Source organism: Hemitrygon akajei, chromosome 9 (assembly GCF_048418815.1).
Source record: "Hemitrygon akajei chromosome 9, sHemAka1.3, whole genome shotgun sequence".
NCBI lineage: Eukaryota > Metazoa > Chordata > Chondrichthyes > Myliobatiformes > Dasyatidae > Hemitrygon > Hemitrygon akajei.
Window position 1 is genome coordinate 119904319 of NC_133132.1, and position 25891 is coordinate 119930209.

Below are 25891 nucleotides of genomic sequence, written 5' to 3' on the forward strand. Positions count from 1 at the left end.
TTGTAGAACTCTGTAGATAAAATTATACAAGAATAAAAATAGATTACACACACACCAAATCCAGGGAGAGATTGTCAACAGCCCTTAGAGTTTCAGTGAATAATGTCTGAGTGATTCAAGTAAAGTCTGAGTCCAGAAAAAGTAATTTTACTACGAGGAATACTTATCCACCATTTTAGGAGGTCCGATCGGATTCCGAAGATGACTGGATAGTCGGAAGACTTGCCACAAATGCTTCAGCTTCCTTCACTGATTTGAACCACTTGTATTTTCCAGTATTAAGCTTGATTCGTAGATCGGCAGGAGTACGAAGAGAGGGTTTAAAACCACGATCAAAAAGCATTTTCATTGCGCCTTTAAACTCAGCGCGCATCTTTAAGGTCTGGGGTGCAAAATCTTCCACAAAGCGGATGGTTGTATCCTGGAAAGTAAAAAAACCCCTGCGATGTGCCTCTACAATCAGACTGTGTTTTACCTGGTATTGATGGAAGCACAAGATTATTGGTCGCGGGCGGGAGCCCAGAATTCCGGAGGGAACGTAGACTCTGTGTGCCCGTTCGAGCTCAGGCGGGTTCGGAAGCAAATCTTTCCCGAATATCTCACAGAGAAACTTGGCGAAAAACTTCACGGTTGATCCCTGTTCGGTGGCCTCTGGCAATCCAAGAATTCTAAGATTGCAGTGTCTGCTGCGATTTTCGAGATCCACCATTTTGGAAAGGAGTTTGTTACATTTTTCCTCTAAGCTGGAACAGAGAGTCTCCAAGTATCGAACATGGCTTTCTAAATCTTCAGAAGTCGAATCGATGCGAGATAGGTTTTCGGCATGTTTGTCCATTTTATCGTTGATCCGATCCAGTTTGTCTTCTAACTGTGTGAAAGCGGTTTTAAATTCCTTTAAAATTTCGTCTCGGAGCTTTCCGAGCGCAGCCAGGGTCTTGTCTGAGGGAGCCGTAGCTTCCTTTCTCCCGGATTTAGAACTCTTGCTAGACATTGTAAGTTAGATGTGTTCACAGGCAAGTAAGAGATACCGAAAAAATTCCTAACTAAGGTTTAAAAAAATGGAGACATTTAGTGCAAAGATAGCGACAGTAACGGAACAAAAGTTCGGAGCAGCTAAACAATCGCCATCTTACCGGAAGTCCCAATGTTCTATTCATCTTAACGTCTTTCCTGTAATACCAGGAGCTCTTTTCTTGTTGGGCAGTATAGTGAATCGCCTAGTGGGCTCAATCACAAACTACTCTAAAAAGCCACCTCTGTGGTTAAGAAGGCACACGGAGCATTGGCCTTCATCAATTGTTGGATTGAGTTTAAGAGCCGAGAGGTAATGTTACAGCTATGTAGGACCCTGGTCAGACCCCACTTGGAGTACTGTGCTCAAATCTGGTCACCTCACTACAGAAAGGACGTGGAAACCATAGAAAGGATGCCAAGGAGATTTACAAGGATGTTGCCTGGATTGTGGAGCATGCCTTATGAGAATAGGTTAAGTGAACTCAGCCTTTCTCCTTGGAGCGAAGGAGGATGGGAGGAGACCTGATAGAGGTGTATAAGATAATGAGAGGCATTGATCATGTGGATAGTCAGAGGCTTTTCCCCAGGGCTGAATTGGCTAGCACAAGAGGACATAGTTTTAAGGTGCTTGGAAGTAGGTACAGAGGAGATGTCAGGGGTAAGTTTTTTTACGCAGAGTGGTGAGTGCGTGGAATGGGCTTCTGGCAACGGCAGTGGAGGCAGAAACAATAGGGTCTTTTAAGAGACTCCTGGATGGATACATAGAGCTTAGAAAAATAGAGGGCTATGGGTAAGCTGAGGTAGTTCTAAGATAAGGACATGTTTGGCACAGCTTAGTGGGCCGAGGGGCCTGTATTGTGCTGTAGGTTATCTATGTTAGCATTTGACAAATTCCCCCTTTTGGGATCCAGAACCAACCTGAATTTTTTAATGTACCTGCATATTGAAATCCACCATGACTATTGTAACATTGCCTCTTTTTCACAATTTTCTGTCTCCCATTCTAATTTGCAGTCCACATCTTTGCTAGGGAATCTTACGGAAACCTATTGAATGTTGAAAGGCCTTGATTCAATGGATGTGGAGAGGATGTTTCCTATCGTGGGGGAGTTCACAACTAGAGGACACTGCCTCAGAATAGAGGGATGTCCATTTGGAATGGATTTGAGGAGGAATTTCTTTAGCTGGAGAGTGGTGAATCTGTGAAATTTGTTGCAAACTTGTGGAGGCCAAGTACTTGGTTGTAGATTCTTGATTAGTCAGGGAATGAAGGCAAGAGATTGGGGCTGAGAGGGAACTGGATCCGCCATGATGAAATGGCATAGCAGGCTCATTAACTAAATGGCCTAATTCTGCTCTTATGGTCTTATTACACAACACCCAATCCAGAATAGCTGATCCCCCATTGGGCTCAGCCACAAAATGCTCTAAAAAGCTATCTTGTAAGCATTCTACAAATTGCCTCTCTTCGAATCCAGGATCAACCAGATTTTCCACAGTCTACTTGCGTATTGAAATACCTCATGACTCTCATAATACTGCCATTTTTATAAGCCCAGGAGCATGAAGCTGCTCACCTTTCCACCACTAACCTGTCAATGAGAACATGTATGTGCTCTCCTGACTTCCCCTTCTTGAAGTGTACAATCAATTTCTTGGTCTTGCTGATGTTGAGTGTGGGGTTCATTGTGACACCACTTAACCAGTCGATCTATTTCACTCATGTATGCCTCTTCTTTGTCATCTGAGATTCTGCTGACAACAATGGTGTCATCAGAAAATTCATAGATGGCACTTGAACTATTGATAATCTCTGACAGGCATAGATAGGGTTGATAACCAGAGTTTCTTTCTCATGATGAAGGTGTCTAAAGGACATAGAGGACTAGAACACATAGGTTAAGGTGAGAGGAAGGACATTCAAAGGGGATCAATGAGGAAATTTTTCATGAATAGTTGGTTTCTAGAATAAACTGTTGAGGTGGTGGAGGTAGGAACAGTTACGATATTTAAGAGGTATCAGGATAGGTATTTGAATGAACAAAGAGGATACAGAATTAATGTAGCTACGTGAGATCAGTATCAATAGGAATAATAGTTGGCATAGATGCTGTGGCCAAAGGGCCTGTTTCAATGTGTGCAACTCTGACTATGGTTTCTAATTGTTTTCCCCCATCTTTTTAAAGGACACCTTTAAGACTAACCCTTGACTTATTTTTTTCAGGAAAAGGATGCTTATTTCAGCACCAACAAAGTGCTTGTTCTGGGGTCTGGTAGCAAACAGTTTTAAGCTTGTTGTGGTATCAATGGTTTAGCTTCAAATCAAGCTGTAAAGTGCAAAGGACAATAATTTGATTTAACTCAGGAGGATAATGTTGGTCAGACAAGAGGGAATCTGAAAGGTACATAACAATCTCTAATGTCTGTCTAACAAATAACACCCAGATGATAGTATTTACCTCCAATTTCTTATCTTCAGAAATGCCTTCTATCTACTGGTTCGAAGTTTCTCATATTTTTGAATCAATATTGAAAGGGACTCCAGGTTTGTTAAATATTACAAGCTTATTGCTTGGGGTTGCTGAAAATCTTGATGACAATAATTTTGAGCTCAATTGTTAAATTTTATTTTACAGATCCGACGTGGCTATCTACTAATTTGGGAATTTTAACATGCATTGAGTGCTCTGGAATTCACAGGGAACTGGGAGTTCATCATTCCAGAATACAATCCCTTACGTTAGATGTATTAGGGACATCAGAACTCTTGGTAAGTCCCTTTTAATTGAAAATTCCTTTTCAGTTTGTCATGAAATTTCTACAATAATGAAGAGGAATAGTTAATAAAAGTTGCCCCGCACTCCTTGCATGTTGGTTACATTGTATAAATAGTTATAATAAAATTCTGAAAGTGGGTAGGCTGAAATCATAGAAACCGTAAAGTACTTGAATTAAATTCAGTACAGCAAAAACAATTTAGTAGTCTGAAGCTGTTCAGATTTGGCCATAACAATGAGAATTTTGGCTTTTTTAAAAACACAATAAATTCTGTAGTGGAGGAAAAATTGTTCTAAAGCAATAACTCTAAAAATGATAGGAATTTTAGTATCCGAAGACAGGTGGGTTCGGGACGATCGGGAATGTTTTTTTTACATCTGAAATGCCACCATAATCCTGATCCCATCTATTTTAGTGAAGGTACAAGCCTTGTATAATTGTAGTGATTAGTTAAGCAGAAACTGTTGAGATTGAGTTGACAGGACAAATTTTCAATGCTTCATGTCAAAGCTCAGAAAGCACCCCTTGAAAATTCTTGGTGATTTAGATGGTGTCTTGAAGTGATTGGTTATCGAAAGATCAAATCTTGGTGCAAGTGGGAAGGTAATCCAAAATTATGGTAACTATCTCCTTAATTTTTTAAGAACATATCCAGGGTTTTAAAATCTCCTTTTCGCTGATAGGTTTTGCTGGCAAGGGGCACTGTGGCTCGGCCAGTGGAGCTGCTACTTCACAGCTCCACCAACCACATTACGTCATGACCTCTGTTGTGTGTGTGAAGTTTACAAGTTCTTATTTTGACCATGTGGGTTCCCTCTGGATACTCTGGTTTTCTTCCACATCTGAGAAACATGCAAGTTTATGTATTAATTGGTAACTATAAATTGACCTCATTGCATAGCTGAGTAGTAGAATTTGGGGTGGAGAAGGTTGTACCGTAGATGTCGGATTATAAGCCGCTACTTTTTCCCCACATTTTGAACAGCTTTGAACACTGCGGCCTTTACTACGGTGCGGCTAATGCATGATTTTTTTTCATGCCGCCAAAAACATCTTGCCTCGTAACAGTAGACCAATAAAATTGATGAGTAGTTCACAGAGGTCCAATGAAATTGTACAATAAATCAAGCGCACTTTCACAATTAAATTATTGTAAATCAGTCATTTGTACTCACCCTCATCAACATGGAAAACACTCGAAGAAAAGCATTGTGCTGCCTTTATGGCAGTTATTTAGTTTATAATATTTTCGCTTAGTAATTCATTTGTTAGTATTTTCTAGTTAAATTTAGAAGTACTACATCCCGGGATACTATGACGTCACATCCGGTTTCACCGCGTTTTGTGGGAAATACCGGTTTGCGATAAACGGGAAGGTGGGGGCATTAGACCCGAGCGAGAACGCTGCTTTTAAGTTAAAGGCGATCAATAACTTTTCCTGGTAGGCTGCAGTATATATTTTTTTACCAGTCGTTAGGAGATATTGGAATGTATACGCAACGTAATTTGTGTGTTACCGATACGTATGTATATTTAAAAGTAGCCGTGTTACAGGCACGGTTCGAAAAAAAGCATTTGCAATATGTATTTGTTTATGTTACCATATGGATTTAATTAAAAGTTAAAAAATCCTCACGTGTAATATCTTTCTGTGTAAATATCTCATATTACAACGTGGGACACCTGCGGCCTAAAATCCGGTGCGGCTTGTACAAGTACAAAATTGATTTTCTTTCTAAAATTAGAGCCAGCGGCTTTTAATCAGGTGCGCTCTGTAGTGCGAAATCTACGGTAATTGATTGGAATATGGGAGATTGAAAGGGTTTAAGGAAGGATTAGAATAAAAATGTATGCTTGATGGTTAGTGGAGACTCAGCAAGCTAAAAGGTTGTTACTCTGTTCATCCTTACAATTCTATGACTGCATCTGAGCTTTGAATTATTCAGTAATTTATAAAATAATTTTTTGATGCCCTCTTGGCAGTATATATGCGTGTGTATGTATGTTAGGTCTAATTGAAAATTGTTGTTTTTACAGCTAGCTAAGAACATTGGGAATGCAGCATTTAATGAGATTATGGAAGCTGGTCTGTCATCAGATGGAACTGTCAAACCTAATCCAAATAGTGATATGTAAGTACACATTTTTGTTTCCTATTCAGTGGAAAGAAGCACAGCACATATGAATCTGGGAAATCAGAAGGACTTTCCCTTCATTCTTTTTCTAAGTGAATTTTATTTTTGAAGAGCATGAATCATATATGATTACTTTTAAATTGACTAACCCTAAGGTAGTAAGTATGGTGTTTAAAATACTGTAACTATTTGAGTGTCATTTTAAAATGTTTGTTTTTAATTCCCATGCAGAAATTGAGATGTGTCTTTTTCTAAGAATGCATGGCCCTTTGAGCTTTAGCTGTTTTTGCACGCAATCTTTCACCTTTAAAAAAAATGTTTCTGTTTTTATGATTGGTGGATAATTTTTCATCATTTTATTCTTATGTGCCGTGTTATTGTGCACTCATTCCATTTTTCTGGATCCCTTGAATGCTTTGCATCCTCATCACTGTTGACATTCACAGTTTCATCAGAAAATACAGAAATATTACTTTTAATGCACTCACCCAAATCACTGATAAAGACTGAGAACAGTCAAGCCCAACTACTGGTCTCTGTAGTACCCAACCACTCACACACCACCATCCTTAAAAAGGACCTAAAGCAAAAACTGTGAAAATGCAAGAAATACTCAGCCAGTTGGGTGGTATCTGTAGAAACAAAAACAATTAATGTTTTGGGTTAAAAATCCTCCATTGTCTTCTCTCTTCAGAGAAATGGTCTTTCAATTGAAACATTCTTTTTCTTTCTGCCTCCTGCCTGAGGTTTTTTAGCATTTTCTTTTTTTCTGTTTCAGAATCCAACATCTGCTTTTTATATTTTCATTTATTATGAAAACCTATTTATTCCTATTATTTTTCTGTCTGTTAACCAACACTCAATCTATGATAGTTAACTATATCCCATTCCACATGCTCTAACTTTATTTAGCAAAGGAACTCTGCCACAATGAGTATTTAAATATTGACTTTTGCATAAGTTAGAAGTCCAAGTGATTTTTATTGAAGACATTGTCCAGTGTTGAATAAATAGTTTTATATCTCTTGTCATTAATATTAAGTAAGGGTTATTTATTAAAAAAATTATTTTTCCCACAGGGTTGCCCGAAAAGACTACATTACGGCTAAATATATAGAACGGAAGTACGCAAGGAAAAGGTCCACTGACAATGCTGCCAAACTTAGCTATCTCTGTGATGCAATTAAAGCAAGAGACATTTTTGCATTAATTCAGGTGTATGCTGATGGTGTCGATCTTACTGACCCAATACCTTTGGCAAATGGACATGTAAGATTTATTTATGGAACAAAACATTATATCAATCATCTTCAGTAAAAGAATATGCTCCTGTAAATACACAATTTGAAATGGTTCAAAGAAAAATGTGTAATAATTTATTACAAACTAAAGGTAAAGGGAATCCTAAGATTTCGTATGTGGATTTTCAAAGGTATCCTCCAAAAAATATTAGCCAGCAGAACTGAGGTCCATGAAGTAGTATGATTAGTGGCAGAAGGATAAGAAATTAGAATGGGTTAGGAAATTAGAAAAAAGAGAAGAGTGTATGGACTCAATATCTGGGCTTGAAAGGATATGTAAAAATAGAGGGAATCGAATAAATATCTGATCGTGAAGAGACAAGTTAAAGAGACTAATAACCTGAGTTTGATCAGGTGCTCCCATTTAAATACAAAGGGAGAGTAGGCAAGTGAGAGGCTTTTAAAATGATCCTATCAGAAGTCCAGGGGCAACAAGTTTCTGTTAAGATAAAAGGTAGACATTACTAGTTTATTGAACCTTGGCTGATCAGAGAGTTAAGGCTCTGATCAGTTAAAAAGAAGGAAGCATACATCGCTTTTAGGCAGCTGGGTACAATGAATCTCACACCGAATGTAAAAAGTTTAAAGCAACACACAAAAAATGCTGGAGGAAATGAGCAAGCCAGGCAGCATCTATGGAAAAGACCCTAATGAAAAGGTCTCTGCCCGAAATGTCGACTGTTCACTCAGCCTGGCCTGCTGAGCTCTTCTAGCATTTTGCATGTGTTGCTTTGGATTTCCAGATCTGTAGATTTTCTCATTTGTAAAAAGTTTAAGGCTATTTAAGGCTTAAGAGGGAATCGGGGTATGAAATGGATTTGGCAGGCAGAGTTAAAGATAACCCCAAGAGATTCTTTAGTTATATTAATGATAGAAGAGTGACTAGGGAGAGTTAAGGTCCTGTTAAGAACCATCAGGGCTGCCTGTGTGTTAGATAGATAAATAGATAGATAGATACTTTATTCATCCCCATGGGGAAATTCAACATTTTTTCCAATGTCCCATACACTTATTGTAGCAAAACTAATTACATACAATACTTAACTCAGTAAAAATATGATATGCATCTAAAATCACCCTCTCAAAAAGCATTAATAATAGCTTTTAAAAAGTTCTTAAGTAGTTTACTTAAATACATTGAGTCCTAACCCCGGCACTTTAACATATCTTACTCCTGGCGGTTGAATTGTAAAGCCGAATGGCATTGGGGAGTATTGATCTCTTCATCCTGTCTGAGGAGCATTGCATCGATAGCAACCTGTCGCTGAAACTGCTTCTCTGTCTCTGGATGGTGCTATGTAGAGGATGTTCAGGGTTTTCCATAATTGACATATTTGTGTTGTGTCACAGGCTATGGTCAAGTTTTTATAATGTATAGTTCTTGGTGTTTACTAAGGAGAATGTCATGAATGCCATTGAAGGTAATAAGTAGTAAGGTTTTTGATCATATGCATGTTACAAGAGCAGAGATATTTGCAGCCTTGAAGCAAATCCCCAAGACATGACCAAGTGCATTCCTGAACCTTATAGGAGGCCAGGCAAGAAACCACGGAGGCCCTTGTAGAGGTATTTGTTTTATCATTAGCCACTGTTGAAGATCCAGAAGACTGAAAAGTGGCTAATGTTTTCCCATTGTTCAAGAAAGGTAGTGAGGACAGACCAGGCAAAAATAGGCCACTAAATATAACCAATTGTAGTAAAACTACTGGAGGGAATGCTGAGGGACAATATCTACCGTTATTTGGATCAGGAATAGTCAGCATAGTTCTGTTTGGTGGGAGGCCATGTCTGGCAATTTTTTGGCTTTTTTTTGATGAGGTAACAAAAGGGATAGATGAAGGTAGGGCAGTAGATCTTCATATGGACTTTAATAATATCCTTGACAAGGTCTCACATGGCAGGCTGATTTGGAAGGTTAGGTCTCATGGGATTCAGGGAAAGATTGCAAGGTAGATTCAAAAAGGGACTTGAGGATGGAAAGCAAAGAGTGATAGTTGAAGGTTGATTCTACAACTGGAGGCATGTGACTAGTGAGGTAAACACAAAGTACACCGCAGATGCTGTGGTCAAATCAACACGTACAAACAAGCTGGATGAACTCAGCAGGTTGGGCAGCATCCGTTGAAATGAGCAGTCAACGTTTCGGGCCAAGACCCTTCATCAGGACTAGTGAAGTGTTATTTGTTATTTTTGTAAATTATTTGGGTGTGAATGTGCATGTGACAATTTGCAAGTTTGTTGATGATGCCAAATTAGGAGTTCTTGTTGATAGTGAAGCAGGTTTCGGTGAATTACAAAGAGATCTTAAGGAGTTAGAGTGATGGGCAATGGCAAATGGGTTACTTAGATAATCCATCTCATAGATAATCTAGATATGTGTGAGGCGATACAATTTGGACATTCACTTCATACTCTGGTTTGAATGGCAGGGCACTAGTGAGTGATGTGGAACAGAAAAATCTTGGTGTACAAGTGAACAGTTCGCTGAAAGTGGTCATGCAAGCAGACCAGGTGGTGAAGGTAGTGTCTAGCATGTTACCTTCAACAGAGCATAGAGTTTAGGAGTAAGGACTTTATGTTGCAGCTTTATAAGTCATTGGTGCGGCCACATGGAGTATTGTGTATAGGTTTGGTCACCCTGATATTGGAAAAATATTGTCAAGCAGGAGAGGGTGCAGAAGGGGTTTACAAGGATGCAGCCTAGACCAGAGGGCCCAAGTTATAGGTAGAGATTGGTTATGCTTGATCTTAATTCTCTAGAGATGAAATATAATCTCATAAAAGAGCTGTGATGTCCGTTGAAGTCATGGCTTGGGCTTAGTCTTTTTTTTAGGTTCATAGCAATGATTTTGGGGAAGTAGTGGGGAGTTATGAGACAAGTTGTGGTTTATGAAAAGGGATGAGGGGGAGTTAGAGAACAGGTAGTAAATGAAGAGTTTGGACAGGAGTTTGAGCATTCCATGGCCAAATGTCATCAATCCTGGAAGTCATGTAGACAAGCTCTGAGGAATCCAGTGTCCCTCAGGTCGGAGACCAGTCCTGGTCAGAGGACCGTATGGTGGGAATTGCAAGGTCACTGGGTTTTGAGTCCAAGTGAGTGGAAATTGAGGTCTGAAGGTCAAATCCGGTAAAGTCCAAAGGGTAATGTTGAAAGTCAAAGTCTAGAGCACGATGAGTACTGAGGTAAAATCCTGAAGATTGATGTCTGAAGGCAGAGACCTGAAGGAGTCATGAGCACGTGTCACTTGAGTCAGTAGTCTGTGTGAGTCTGGAAGCTGAGGCCCGAAGGTCAAACGCATGATTACCAAGTCCTGGGGTAAAGTCCGAGGCTCTATTTGAGTCTGAGAATCCAGGGAGAAAGACTGGAGGTGACCTGCCTGGGATTGGAAGTTTGTCTGTGTGGGTGAGCTAGTGGTTGGATGCAAACATGAGGATGGGTTGTTCTGCTGTTGATGCCTTGTTTTGTTGTTGTTGCCACCGCTTGTGTTGTTCTGCAGAACATTGTGGGCATGCAGGCTGCCCCCAGCACATCCTTGGGTGTGTTGGTTGTTATTGCAAGTGACGTGTTTTTTACTGTATGCTTTGATGTACATGTGATAAGTGAATCTGAATTATAGTCTTGAACTTAAGGTTGGGTAGTCCAAAACTAAAGGATTCAGATACAGGATAAGGGTGGAGAAATTTAAGAAGGATTTGAGAAATAACTTTACACAGTGCTGCCAGAGGAAGTGATTGAGGTGGGTACAAATTGCAACATTTAAGAGGCATTTGAGCAGATACATGGATGGGAAGGACTTGGAGAGTTATGTGCTGAGCACAAGCAACAGGAACTAGCAGGATATATGTTGGCAGCATGGATCCATTAGGCTTGTATCTGTGCTATATTACTCTATGACTATAAATACAGTGGGCTTCAGGGTTTCATAAGTAAAGACTTAGAGCGCAAGAGCAGATAGTGTTTTTGCATGTTTATAGAACATATATTGGATCGTAACTGCAGTATTTTAGTCAATTCTAGTTGTAAAACATTTTGATGGAGTAGTAGCAAGACACAGTGTGAACACTATTATTGTGATAATCAGGGAACATAAATTAAATTGATGGGCAAGAGATACAGAGAAGATATAAGAAGAGATTTTTTAATGCCAGTTGTGGTTATAAGCTGGTATCTGCTGCCTGTAAGGACAGTAGAAACAGAGTGAAGAGATCTTTAAAAAGTGAATTGGATATGTACTTAAGGGAAAATGATTTGCAAGGCTGCAGTGAAAGAACAATCATAAACTCTGGGCTGAATTGCCATCACCTTTGTTGTAAAAGCGGTGGAGTTCTGTTACTTCTCCAGAACTCAATAGCTTTGAAATGTATATTTAAAACCATTTTCTCGTTGTTTTCTTTTCCATATAATCTGCCAGGAACAAGGAGAAACTGCACTACATCTTGCGGTAAGATTAGTGGACAGAACATCACTTCATGTAGTTGACTTTCTAGTACAAAACAGGTAAACATTTTACCATATTTAAACAAAACCAGCTCCTTTTTAAATTAGTAAAGGGGATTTCATGAGTAATTGATTACATAAACAGTAGATTTGCACTCTGCAGGAATCTTACACTTTGGTGGACATCCACAAACGATACTGGAGGAACTCGGTGGGTCAGGTAGCATTTATGGAGAGAAATAGTTGACACTTCAGGTTGAGACCCTTTATCTGGACTGAAAGATAGAGAGGTGGCTCATATTCAAATATTGATGAGAAGGGGTGGAGCAAGAGTTGGCAAATGATGAGTGAATCCAGCTGAGGAAGGGTGTTGGGCAGATGGGGGAGGGGAGAATAAGGGAAATTATGAAAAAGGCTGGGAGATGTTAGGGGGAGGTGACAAAAGGCTGCAGGCAATGGAATCTGAAAGAGGAACATGGAGCAGAGAATCAAGTAAGGGAGATAGAGAAAGTGGATGGGAACAGTGAGGCTGAAAACCAATGGATGAGTGTAAAGGTGATGAGCAGATAGTGGGGAAAGAAACAGGGTGACTGGAGTGTGTGTGAAGGAATTGGGTAGATCAGGAGGGGAGAGAAAAGATAAAGGGAGTTCAGTTGACCTGAAACTGGAGAATTAAGTGTTCATGTTGTGGGGTTGTAAACTACCCAGGTAAGCTCCGAGCTGCTGTTCCTTTAGTTTTGCACTTAGCCTTGCCCTGGATGAATGTTGTGGAGTTCAAAGCCTCGTCTTGAAAAGGATGCAGTAGAGATAGAAAGTGAGAAAAAAGAACTGTGTCCTTACAAAAGACGGAGTGGGAGGAGATGTAGTTTAGCATGGGAGTTAACACGAGGAAATCTGCAGATGCTGGAAATTCAAACAACAACACACACAAAATGCTGGTGGAACACAGCAGGCCAGGCAGCATCTATAGGGAGAAGTGCTGTCGATGTTTCGGGCCGAGACCCTTCGTCAGGACTAACCGAAAGGAAAGTTAGTAAGAGATTTGAAAGTAGTGGGGGAGGGGGAAGTGCGAAATGATAGGAGAAGACCGAAAGGGGTGGGATGAAGCTAAGAGCTGGAAAGGTGATTGGCAAAAGTGATACAGAGCTGAAGCAGGGAAAGGATCATGGGATGAGAGGCCTCGGGAGAAAGAAAGGGGGGGGAACACCAGAGGGAGATGGAGAACAGGCAAACAACTAAATATGTCAGGGTTGGGGTAAGAAGGGGAGGAGAGGCATTAACGGAAGTTAGAGAAATGGCGGGCGGATGGGGTGAGGGCAGATGTGCAGGAAATGCGCCTGCCACCCCACTCATGATAGGGTTCCCCTTGTGCTCACCTACCACCCCACCAGCCTTCAAGTCCAACGTATAATTCTCCGTAACTTCCGCCACCTCCAACGGGATCCCACTACCTAGCACATCTTTCCCTCCCCCTCTCTGTCCACTTTCCGCAGGGATCGCTCCCTACGCGACTCCCTTGTCCACTCGTTCCCCCCCCCATCCCTTCCCACCGATCTCCCTCCTGGCACTTATCCTTGTAAACGGAACAAGTGCTACACCTGTCCTTACACTTCCTCCCTCACCACCATTCACGGCCCCAGACAGTCCTTCCAGGTGAGGTGACACTGGTGGTCGGCTGGTGTGGTATACTGCGTTCGGTGCTCCTGGTGTGGCCTTTTATATATTGGTGAGATCCGACGCAGACTGGGAGACCATTTCGCTGAACACCAAAGCTCTGTCAGCCAGAGAAAGCAGGATCTCCCAGAGGCCACACATTTTAATTCCACGCCTCATTCCCATTCTGATATGTCTATCCATGGCCTCCTCTACTGTCAAAATGAATCCAAACTCATGTTGGAGGAACAACACCTTATATACCGGCTGGGTAGCCTCCAACCTGATGGCATGAACATTGACTTCTCTAACTTCCATTAATGCCCCTCCTCCCCTTCTTACCCCATCCCTGACATATTTAGTTGTTTGCCTGTTCTCCATCTCCCTCTGGTGTTCCCCTCCCCACCTTTATTCCTCCTGAGGCCTCTCATCCCATGATCCTTTCCCTTCTCCAGCTCTGTATCATTTTAGCCAATCACCTTTCCAGCTCTTAGCTTCACCCCACCCCCTCCGGTCTTCTCCCATCATTTTGCATTTCCCCCTCCCCCCACTACTTTCAAATCTCTTACTTTCTTTCCTTTCGGTTAGTCCTGACGAAGGGTCTCGGCCGGAAACGTCGACAGCACTTCTCCCTATAGATGCTGTCTGGCCTTCTGTATTCCACCAGCATTCTGTGTGTGTTGTTGTTAGCATGGGAGTTTGAGGATTTGTAGTAGTCTGAAACTAACGCAAATTAAGAATGGGGAGAGAGGTGTTGGACTTGAACTAAGTGAATTTCAATACCTTCAGCATCTTATTTGTTGCTCCAGATTCCAGCATCAGCATTCTCTTTTGACTTCAATTTGTATATCTGCTCTTTCAGCCTCACACAGCTAGGTTATCTAGGTAGATGACAATAACAATAATCTTTGTCTTAACCAATGTCTTGTACGTTTGGAAAACCAATATGAAATAATTATGAGAATCTCAAAAAAAATACCCACTTTGCATGAGAATGTGTCCTCAACTCAAAGAGATTTTAGTTTATAGTTTATACCCTATATAATTATTCAGACCATTTAGCCCAGTCATGTAAAGTTGTATTGTTTTTGATATTACCTTAAATGTTTGCATTACAAACATTTAATGACATTAAGGAAATTGTCATAAATGTAAATTTATAACAATTTAAAATACTGTATTTGATTATGAAGTGCTTCAATATATCATTTTAAAATGTAACCCTGTATTTGAATTTTTCATATTTGATCCAACAGTGGGAATCTTGATAAACAAACTAACAAAGGCAGTACAGCATTACACTATTGCTGTCTAAATGATAATGTGGAGTGTCTTAAGTTGCTTTTGAGGGGCAAAGCTTCCATTGAAATAGGTATGTTCCTTTAAAATCATATTCCTTTTAATGCTTGACTGTCCCTTCTATAACTAAGCATTGTTTAATATCCTTGTACACGAACAGTAGAAATAACAAATGTGTGTCAGATCATTCAGTTTCCCAAAAGAGGTAACAAAATAAGATAAGGTTCATAAACATTTTGTGCCTTGTTTTCCTTTCCCAACTCTGACCTTTGACAGAGTTGGCAAAGGAAGACGAGGCTCATGAAGATCAAGTGAACAAAATAGAATTTGAAATACTTCTCATTGACTATGTCAAGTTGGGCTCATTCTGGCCATATGTAGTATTATATAGGAATTGTTAATGACCTCCGATAATGTTTTTGTGTGTGAGCTGTTTAAGTCTTTCTCATTATAGCTAAATTTACACCTGTAAATTTTCATTAAAACAGTACAGTTTAATTCCTTGAGCAGTTAAGGTTAGAATGAAATCAATCCTGAATTAAAGGTTGCTTATGGTGAATTGGACTATGCAAAATAATAAGGCACTTCATATAGATCTTAATTTATGGACGGGTATGGGCAGTGATCTGAGGAAGATTGTTTCTGTTACTTGGTAACAAAGTACATACAGGAAAAATAAGAGTATAAGTGGGTGGAGGGTCATTGGAATTTTTTCTCGACTGTCTAATGAAGTTTAGAATGCTCAATTCTTTTGAAAGCTTGTTGAATCATTTAAATTGTAAGTAGTTGAGAAGGAAAAATATGAAATGTTACAATAAAAGTGATATGGCACTGCATTTTACTTCTATTGCAACATTTCATGCATGAACACCTGTGACTTTTCTTATATTACCACAGAAGTGATGGCCTAAATGACTTTGATCTTGTTTATGTGGATTGCTATAATTTAGTGACAAACATTTTAAAAGACTTCATTCAAGAATAACTTCTGCGGCAGAATCTAAATGCTTTCTCCTGCATTCTTTCTCAGTAAGAGTTCCAAATCATGTACTATTTAATGTATTGGATTTGCATATGAGAAAATTAAACAGAGAATAGACTACCCTGCAAACTAATGGTATAAACTGAACATTTTTCAATAACAGTATTTGAAACTATAAAGAGAGATTATGTTTATGCAGCTCTCCTGTGGTTTCTGTAAATTTACCCAAACTAGTATACAAGAGAAACCCATTGTGAAGGTAAAGTGAATTCTTGCCAGAGGACATTTGTTTTCAAACCCTGATCGGAAGAAATAAACGCTGTTTCTGAAATAATACTTTAACACACCCTTAGTGTGCATGATTTTGCCACTCTTTCTTTGTTAACATGTAGCTTTTGCACATCTGAAATCCAATGTTTTTATATCTGGTGAAGGTCTTGAAACCTACAGCTAAGACACTTTAAATCTTAGTATGACAGATTTGTTCAATTGAAACAGAGTATTTTGAATGGATTTTGTTGTTTCATTTTAGCCAATGAAGCAGGGGAAACACCACTTGATATAGCTAAACGCTTAAAACATGCTCAGTGTGAAGAAGTGGTACGTTCTGTATTTACTTTATTCTTATTGTAATTATTCCAATATATCACTTATATTTATGCAACTTCAAAAATCATGATTTTGATTTTCAGCTTATACAATCATTATCAGGAAAATTCAATGCACATGTGCATGTAGAATATGAATGGAGGTTGCATCATGAAGATTTGGATGAAAGTGATGATGATATTGAAGACAAGGTAGAGATGTGACAGTCAGAGACATATTCCTTTAATATTTTTATCTCTTTGTTTTATCTGCTGTATTTGTAAATGTTTATAAATTAAAGCAATATAATGCTTTTTCCAGGTAGTTGCCCTGGCACCATCCAGGATTATTGCCGCTTCAACAGTTTCATTGCTTTTCTATGTAGACTTCAATTGTAATCCTGAATGTTGGGCATATCAAAGCTTTTGAAATCTTCCAAGTCTTAACTTAAATTATCTGATTCAAAAGGACCATATTTGTACTGCTAAAATTCTGATTTTAATATTTTATGCTAATCATATAAGGTAGTACCGCAGATAAATATAAAATGTTGTGCGGGACTGCAAATGGAGGAAAGTGTTGAATGAGAATTTTTCAACCCTAATGAAGCTCTAACAAAACCCATCCTTTTCAGCAATCCAGTCCCAATAGACCCATCAGTTTCTATCAATTATCATATCAGTCAGGAGTAAACCAGCTTCAGCCTCCAGCATCTCATGCAGTGCTGTCAAGAGATTCGACCATAAAAGACAAGCAGCGACCATTCATTCCAAGTATACTAAATAATGAGACATATGGAACTGTACTGAGCTCCAGCCCTCCTGCTCCTGTAACGATTGCTCCTCCTCTTCCGCCAAGGAACATCAACAAAGGTGAGTCATTTGCATCTGAGGGAAGTTGATGTTTTTTTCAATACTTATGTGTTCTAATATATTTTAACTATATTTTCCCTTAATTAATAACGGGTTCTGGAAGGTTATAGGGATGAATGTTAAATAGTACAGAAATTGCTGGGATGGTTGAGGGGTGGTAGAAGAAAATTGACAGTGTTCTGCCAAACTGGATTCAATCCACTGACTTCTGGCCATGACTCCAGCATTGTGGGCTGTGAATTAATAAGCATCTTGAGAGATAGATGTATATTACTGGCTACTGAATGCTAAGTGCTCACAGAGCACTATTAAGTTTTCAGCTTAAAGTTTAATCACAGGCTCTCAATAGCCCACCAGCTAAAATGAGCTGAGAATAACATTATTTGAGAAATTCAGTCAATCTTTGGGAAACATGTTGCTGAATGTTTAAATCTCACAGCTGCCCTCTACCTGTTAGAGGGAAAAAAATGGTATTTTTGCTTGGAGATGACTGTCTGCTGTTCTGAGTTTGCACTTTGGTAGTTTGATCTATCACACTGGAGTGGTTTCACTTCTGTTAACTTAGACCATAGATGAGGACCAAGATGTCCAATAGCAAAAGCAGCCTGCTGATCACTAATTCTTTGCAACAGAGGTGTTATTTTTTCTTCCTTCAGTGAGGGGTGCCAGGGATCGCATGTACTTTTGAACATGTCTTTAAATGTATCACGTTGCAAAACAATCTTTATTTCAGACAGACAACAGACAAATCTTATTTGTGACATTAATAAGACCCTACATCTGTACCTTTATAATATCACCCCATTGGCCCCTTTCACAGTAGAAATGAGTGTTAATTCTCTATTCCCCTCCCCTCTTTCCTCTACATGTATGGGTTTGTGACCAGCGTATTGCTTTTGCTTCAAAGATTTGTTCTTCCATGCTTTTGTTATCTCTAGACTTGACCTGGCCTGAGTTCTACAATCCACTCTCCATTGCCTCATTCACTGATCATCCACTTGTTCATTGATTTATATTGGCTTTTGGTTAAGCAATGCCTGTATTTTAAATACTTGTCCCTTTTTTTTTAACTCACTCTGTGGCTTTGCTCTCTCTAGCTTTGCAGCTGTTTCCAATTCAACAACTTTCTAAAATGCCCTCCACCCTGCCATTTCTGGTCTTCTAAACATCTCCAATTTTAACCACTTCGCCATACATAAGAAGCTCATCATCATATCAGTCCAAGTGGAGGGAAGTGCTAAACTAGGAACAGAGTTTCTAAAAGACACAAAAGAAAATGGCTTATACTTTCCTTGACTTTGTGTTGATAAGGCATTGGGGGAGGGGTGCATCCAAAGTTTTACATCCATGGCAGACAACATCAATTGTACTGCAGAAATTGGAAAGGGAAAGGAAGTCATTGTAGATGATCGAGCTATTGAAAGGAGGAGATGTGCTGGAGGAAGATAGTGTGATCTGTGTACAGGCTGAGGGGTATTTGACCATTGTCACATGGGATGTCATTTTATTACAGCTGCCTTGGTACTGTTGAGGGTTCAGTAGGTGGGTATCATAGGCAAATTGTATTTAGAGAGCATGTGAGGGGAGGTATGCGATTAATTGGAGAAAGATGTGAAGTTGTGGAAACTTTGGGAGAGGTCTAGGAACAGACAGGGAAGAGGGCAAAGTAGCAGAGGTTACTGATCAGATTAAATTAAAGTTGATTTTTTATTTCCATAAATGGTGGAATATTCTTTTGTGCCATGGAGATAAATAAATAATAATACAAATCCTAAAAGATGTCGTTATTCAAATTCCAACTTTCAAGTTTAATTATTATTCAACCATACATGAATATAGTCAAATGAAACAGCGTTCCTCTTCGGCCAAGGTGCAAAACACATTACTAACAACACATAGCATGTTGCACACTGCACATAGCACAAATAGCGCATATGGTTATGATTTCAAAAAAACCTACAGTCGCAAAGAGAGAAAAAAATATAGCCAAAGTCCCAAATTGTCCTGGTCCAGCTTGTTCTTCCACCAAGTGATTACGCACAAGCACTACCAAACTCTGGAACATTTGGAAAGATAAATCTGTGAGCACTGACACCGAGATACGCCTCCTCAAGAGTCTCGTCTGGCCAGTAACCCTATATGGCTGTGAAACATGGACCCTAAAAGCAGCTGATGAAAAGAAGTTGACAGCATTTGAGATGTGGACATACAAACGGATCCTCAGGGTATCATACGTTGAAAGGAGATCCAACAATTTCATCCTAGAAAATATTGGCACGAAACCAATACTTCTGGAAGCTGTTATCCAAAGGAAACTTCACTATTTTGGACACATCTCAAGAACTGATGACACCCTGGAACGCACTCTGCTTGAAGGCAGAGTAGAAGGAAGTTGCTCCCGAGGCAGACAGAGGACAACCTGGATCGACAACTTCAAGAAGTGGACCAACCTCACTGCAAGAGGTTTGACTGCAGACAGATCGCAGTGGAAGAATGTGGTCACCGAGGCCCTGGCAGAGATGGTACGTGATGATGGTGATCACCAGAAGGCAGCACTGACAGGAGGGGCCAGCCCCCAAGGCAGTATGAAATCCAGCAACACGCAGCCAGTTCCAGTGTCCTTTTGCTGGCAACCACAAGAGGTGATTCCATGGCATAAGGGCCTTGTCTGCCCAACAACTGATGGCAGTTGCCCTGCCATCAGTCTCGCCAGTGAAACGGATGTGCAGTATTTTACATTACCAATCTCCAACATGGTCTTGCAATCACAATATCACAATAAAAATGTCCAAAAGAATCACTTGCACTTTTCTTTTTGGACCACACAGCTTCTCAGCACAATCGCATGCAATAAGCCCAGGCGATAACACAACAATGGTACGCAATAAGTCCATCAAGCAACTCACTGATGGGATAATCCTGCAGAAATTGATGTTCTTACTATCCAGCAGCAACTTGCAATTGTAAAAGAGACATACGGGACAAATAAATACACCTTTGATTGTCTGAGCTCTCCACCAAAAGCACACAAAACCTGTTCAATCCCAGTGTCACATTATTTACATGGTGGCAAGTTAATTTAATATGTTGGTGCAGAAATTGCTTTTGTTTGCAAGGAAATATGCTTCTGAAACTAACAATTTGTAAAATTTTAAGATAGAAGCGGTGATATGTGATGTTATTCTGAATTTAATTTTTCTGCATTGAACTTAGCTCAACCTTTGGTTCCTGGTATTCAGACAACTACATCATCAAGTGTTTGGAAGTCAGCACCAGTTGGAATGGATACTACAAGTAGGCAAAGATCTGCTTCAGATCCTCCAAATCTTCATCCACCTATACCACCAATCCGGGTGACATCAGCAACAGCAAGTATGTGTGTTGTTAATATAGTTTAGATGTTCTTGGCTATTATTATATATCAAGTATGTGTTTGACTTATCCATATAAGGCACCTTAATTAACAAGAATGAGATTGTCATTCCTTTTTCTTTGCTGTTTTTACTGACAATGTGATTCAAAATAATGTAAACTTATTTGATTTGAATTTGGATTTGACTATTTGCAAGTGATCAATTATAACCCAGCAAACAGCCTGCTGGTAAATGTAAGAAGTATTTTCAGGTGGTATTTTTATGCAACTATGAATAACCTGTTCTGCTTATGAATAATGATCAATAAATAATCCATTGACCACATTTGGTATTGGTTTGGGTATCATCCAGTTGGTTGAGTAAGAGCATTTGCTACCAACTACTTATACCAGTAATTTTGAAAGGAAATGATCTCCTGTAATGACTTACTTTATACTCTTTTTTAAAATCCCATTTACATCATTACAACTTCAGCCATTTATATAAATTCTTAGTTCTGCAAGCATAGAGAGAGGAAGAAAACATCTCATGTCCTTGAATTCTGGTTTTTCCATATATCATCTCACCTTGCACATTCTTTGGCAAGCCTATGTTGAGACATTTTGGTAAAATAGGCTGTGATCCATTTTCTAAAATCTAATACTACCTTGAAAATTCACTTCTTAAGTCCATTCTCTTATTGAACTGCTGTAATATTTCTTGGGCAACCAATTCATGCAGGAGTGTTTGGATATTTTTATCAGGTATTCTGAATATCAACTGTAGAAATAATCCCATGGTGATTCCAGTGATTTTTGAATCACTTGACTACCTTATTGCTTTCACCCTTTGCATCCTGTGGATCAGAAAGAGATTGTGTGGAAGATTAAATCCTTAAACAGAAAAGGATTTTCTGTTCAAGAATTCTCTTGGCAGTGTGGAGGATCAGTGAGATCTCGGGGTCCATGTCCATGCGCAGATTGACAGTGTTGTTAAGAAGGTGTATGGTGTGTTGGCCTTCATCAACCGTGGGATTGAGTTTAAGAACCATGAAGTAATGTTACAGCTATATAAGACCTTAGTTAGACCCCACTTGGAGAACTAGGTTCCATTCTGGTCACCTCATTATACGAAGGATGGGGATGCTCTAGAGAGAGTGTAGAGGAGATTTATATGGAAGTTGCCTGGATTGGAGAGCATGCCTTATTAGAATAGGTTGAGCGGTGACCTGATATAGGTGTATAAGATGATGAGAGGCATTGATTGTGTGGATAGCCAGAGGCTTTTCCCTAGGGCTGAAATGGCTAACATGAGGGAGCATAGTTTTAAGGTGCTTGGAAGTAGGTACAAGGGGGATGTCAGAGACACATTTTTCACACAGAGTGGTGAGTGCATGGAATGCACTACCAGTGAAGGTGGTAAAGGCAGATACAATAGGGTCTTTTAAGAGACTCTTAGATAGGTACATAGAGTTTAGAGCAATAGAGGGCTATGCAGTAGGGAAATTCTAGGCAGTTTCTAGAGTAGGTTACATGATTGGCACAACATAGTTCTATGTTCTAGAAGGGATGTTCAAAGACTACATATTATTTATGACAATAACAAATCTAGTTAACAAGAATCATAGGTAACTTTTAAAAATAATTGAATTGTGTGTTTTTTTTTTGTTTTTATTGCTGCCAGGCTTCTTTATGACCTCTTTGATTTAGAGAGTCCATACATAGCTCTGTTGAAGATGAAATATTTAGAACTTCAGACTATTCTGAAAGTATATTTGAAACCTTGGAAATGATGCAAACTCTTGTGGAAGAACCTAACAAGGCCACACAATGTACTTTGGCTCAGGGTTTTGAACAGTCATCATTAAGAGTGCTTCTAGCACCACTACAAAGCAAGCCAACCAGACATGTCCATCCAGTAATGTCCTTTGCTGTGCTTGCCAAGACTATTCCAGTGTTTGTTCTCAAATTTGGTTTCTTTACCACTAGAATGGGGAAGCAGATCAGGTGCATGAGAATACCACCACCTGTAGTTTGCCTTCCAAGCCAAAGACGAACTGACTTAGAAATACTGTATATCATTCTTTCTTTATTGTTACTGCATCTACTGTAATTCCTGGAACACTCTCCCCAACAGTATTGTGAAAGTGTCTTCACCAGAATGACTACAGCAGTTCAAGAAAGTAATCATCCTTGAATCACCTGAATGGCCATACAGATGTGGCCTTTCTGGTCATGCCCAAATGCTGAAATTGGTAAATAAAAAAGAACTGTATGTCTTTCTTTGTTTTCAAGTTTGTTATTATTCTTTAGATCCTTCACCTCCAGCTCCAGTGGCAAAAACTAACAGTGTTATTGAAGCAATGAGCCTGCAGGTAAAGCAGTCACAACCTTCACAGCAGCAACCAGGTTCTCTGCAAGCTTCCCAGAACAAAAAAACACCCCCGCCGCCACTGCCTCCACAGCCACCGCTTCGCACTTCACAACAGAAATCATTGTCCAGGTAATAGCTTTTATATATGTAACCTATGACTATGATCATTCTTTAATGAGTTTCTTTTAGACAATGTGAACAGCTAAAATTGGTGACATGAACAAATTACAAATGAAGATACGGGCTTTTGTAGCATAATCTTTGGTAGTACTTCCAAGACATTGGATGAAAAAACTGTAGGTTTTTTGAAATAGAAGAATGAATTGTGTCAGATAAATGATCTTCCTCATCATTCACTGTGTTTTTGTGGCATCTATTCCTGGTTTAAAAGAAGATCTATTTTGGTGTTTCATTTTGTGCCTTTTTAAAAAATATATAGTGCACTTTTTTCATGTGAGCTGCTCTGAAAATCTGTGGGAATGGTTGGAAAGGATTGTTAGATAAAATAAAAGTTAGAAATTGCAACAATAAGATCAAAAAATATATCTTGTTTTTTAATTCAATCAGTTTTGCTTAATTCTCTACTGTAGTTAATATCATGTATATAATTCAGCCATGGGATTTTTTTGTAAATGTAACAAATGATTTTGCAGCAATAGGATGTTTATTAATGCACTGTGGTGATAAGACTTGTAACTCTAGGGAAGACAGGCAGCTTTTCATCACATATTGCGTGACAATATTTATTTTAAGATTTGAACATTGTTGAATCAATGTCCCTCTTTTTTTTATAGCTGCGTGGATCAACCGTTGCTCTGAGCAAGAAAACTTTACATGGCCTGAAAACTGTGTGGCACTTTAATAAATCATAATATAAAAGAAAATTCATCTGTGTGGCAACTAATGTGTGTGGGAGCATTTCAGTTACAGTGTGGCCACTCAGCTTAGAGGGAATAGTGCCCTAGACTTGCACGGGTGGTTTCATGTAAAGAATCTTGCCAATGTAAAGTATTCACTTCCTCAGCTATATGAAGCAAGGATCCAGAGCAGTAGTGATAGAAACGGTTACTTGAAGAAAAATATCAACTAAGTAAATTTACTTGCTCATTCTAGAACATATCTGTCATCTGTTCACAGTTCTGATCGAACATCCACACCCAAAAGACCATCAACAGTACTTGGATCAATACAATCACTGCCTTCAGGTGAATGAGCATATTTTATCAGCAATTCATCTCTAATGATAGAGATACATTATTGCAGAGAAGATGAACTTTAGCTACACTTTACTCTCTGTAAGATATTTATGATACTTTAGGATTTTTTTGTTCTTCAGTGTAATTAAAGTAGAAATCTTTTTAATTGATAGATACCTACACATTATAGGTTTATCACATTTTAATGCTTTTTCAACATTGAAAGAGCAGAAAGTGATATGATTTGGAAACAGCACAGGACAGTACAGTGGTTAGCACTGATGCTCACAGCTCCAGATATCCTGATTTCTTCCTGATCTTTGGGTGCTTCTGTGAAGAATTTGAACATCCTTGTTCTAACCTCAAGGGTTTCACCTGGGTGTTCCAGTTTCCTCTCACATGTTAAAGTCACATCGGTTGATAGGCTAATTGGCAGTTGTAAATTGTCCCTGGTGTTGGATGCTGGAAGAATTGGAAACAGTTGTTGAGTTTATCGTTATATGCACAGGTACAATGAAAGACTTGCAGCAGCGTCACAGACGCAAAGGTGGTTGATAGAGGTATGAAAAGTAAAGTGGAATTTTTTTAGTTGGGTGTTTATTGGTCACAGCCAGGATGCTGGATTGAAAGGCTGTTACTGTGCTGTGTAACTGTGACAAGTAATTATTTCCAACTTCTTGTTCAGCTCGTGACAATGTGTATGTTAAGTGCTGGGAATTTGCATTCTCTTGCGCTTTCTCACTTGCCCATTAAGTCTCTAACATAGATGATGACATTGACAGAACTACACATGTTACGCATGTTTAACATATGAATCCTGGAAATGCCATGGGACAGTTCTTCAAGCATGTTTTTAAATTAACTAAATTGATGCCCTGTTATCCAGAATGCCTGTAGTGGTAGCATACTTGTATCCAAGTCATGACTTCAAGTCTCCAAGGCCCACTTAAATAAGTAACTGCATTAATCACTATGATTATACTCTAATTATTTAGCATATGATTTGGACATAAAAGTACCTCGTGACACACTTCAAATAATAGCATGGCCTTTTTCCTCATGCCCCAGCGGACACTTGTGCATGAACCAATACAACAAGATAGATTAGAAATACAGACAATCCCCAGGTTACATAAGGGTTCCATTTGTGAACTGTTCATAAGCTAATTTGATTGTAAACCAGAAATGACATTTTTAATGGTAACCCATATTGTATAATTTTACATACACTTGCTATAATTTCAGTTCATTCAATAGTCACCCCAGAACTACCCATAACTAAACTTATGGAATATATACTGTATCAAGTTATTAATAACCATTGCTAAAATTCTTATAACTATATGAAAAATTTATAAAAAGATTTGGATAAAGTCAGATTTTTGTAAGTCAGGTCATATCTAACTTGGGTAGCCCTTGTATATTTCATTGTTTTTTTTTGTATCTTTCCATGTGGGAATGTATCACAGTGCCCTGTGTTATAATGATCACATTAAAACTAACAATTTGAATTGCACCAAAGAACACAAAAGATGCTATATTAAGCAAACCAGTTTTACAGAAACTGCCTGAAAACAAGATAAGAAAATATATAATGGTCTCAAACTTATTCAAAATATATCAACATTTCTGTTCTTTGCCATTCACTTTCCAACAGGTGATGCTTCTGTGACATCTGAAGCTGCACCAAAAAAGCCAGGGCATGCACCTAATTCAGCAAATTTAAACAAGGCTCCAGCACCAATGCCACGGAAGTCTCAAATGGTAAATAGATAGACAAGCATGTAAAAAAAAATGATAATCTTGACTTTTATTTTGTCTCCCTTCGTTCAATTCCTTCCTGCCTACATCTGTGGCAGTTCACATGCTTTCCATTACTTTCAGTCACCTGGCCCTGATTTCCTTTTTT

At 39.0% G+C, this 25891-nt stretch overlaps 1 protein-coding gene across 1 annotated transcript in view; it reads left to right on the forward strand.

Annotated features, from left to right (window-relative positions):
• Positions 1–25891, forward strand: part of asap2a (ArfGAP with SH3 domain, ankyrin repeat and PH domain 2a) — a 229521-nt gene that overhangs the window by 186490 nt on the left and 17140 nt on the right. Inside the window, exons 15-26 of the mRNA XM_073056879.1 lie at positions 3651–3784; positions 5830–5924; positions 7007–7196; positions 11641–11726; positions 14576–14691; positions 16133–16200; positions 16293–16400; positions 16823–17060; positions 20274–20432; positions 22726–22915; positions 23924–23991; positions 25640–25746. Of these exons, the coding sequence (XP_072912980.1) occupies positions 3651–3784; positions 5830–5924; positions 7007–7196; positions 11641–11726; positions 14576–14691; positions 16133–16200; positions 16293–16400; positions 16823–17060; positions 20274–20432; positions 22726–22915; positions 23924–23991; positions 25640–25746 (1559 nt within the window). The remainder of the gene's footprint in view (positions 1–3650; positions 3785–5829; positions 5925–7006; positions 7197–11640; positions 11727–14575; positions 14692–16132; positions 16201–16292; positions 16401–16822; positions 17061–20273; positions 20433–22725; positions 22916–23923; positions 23992–25639; positions 25747–25891) is intronic.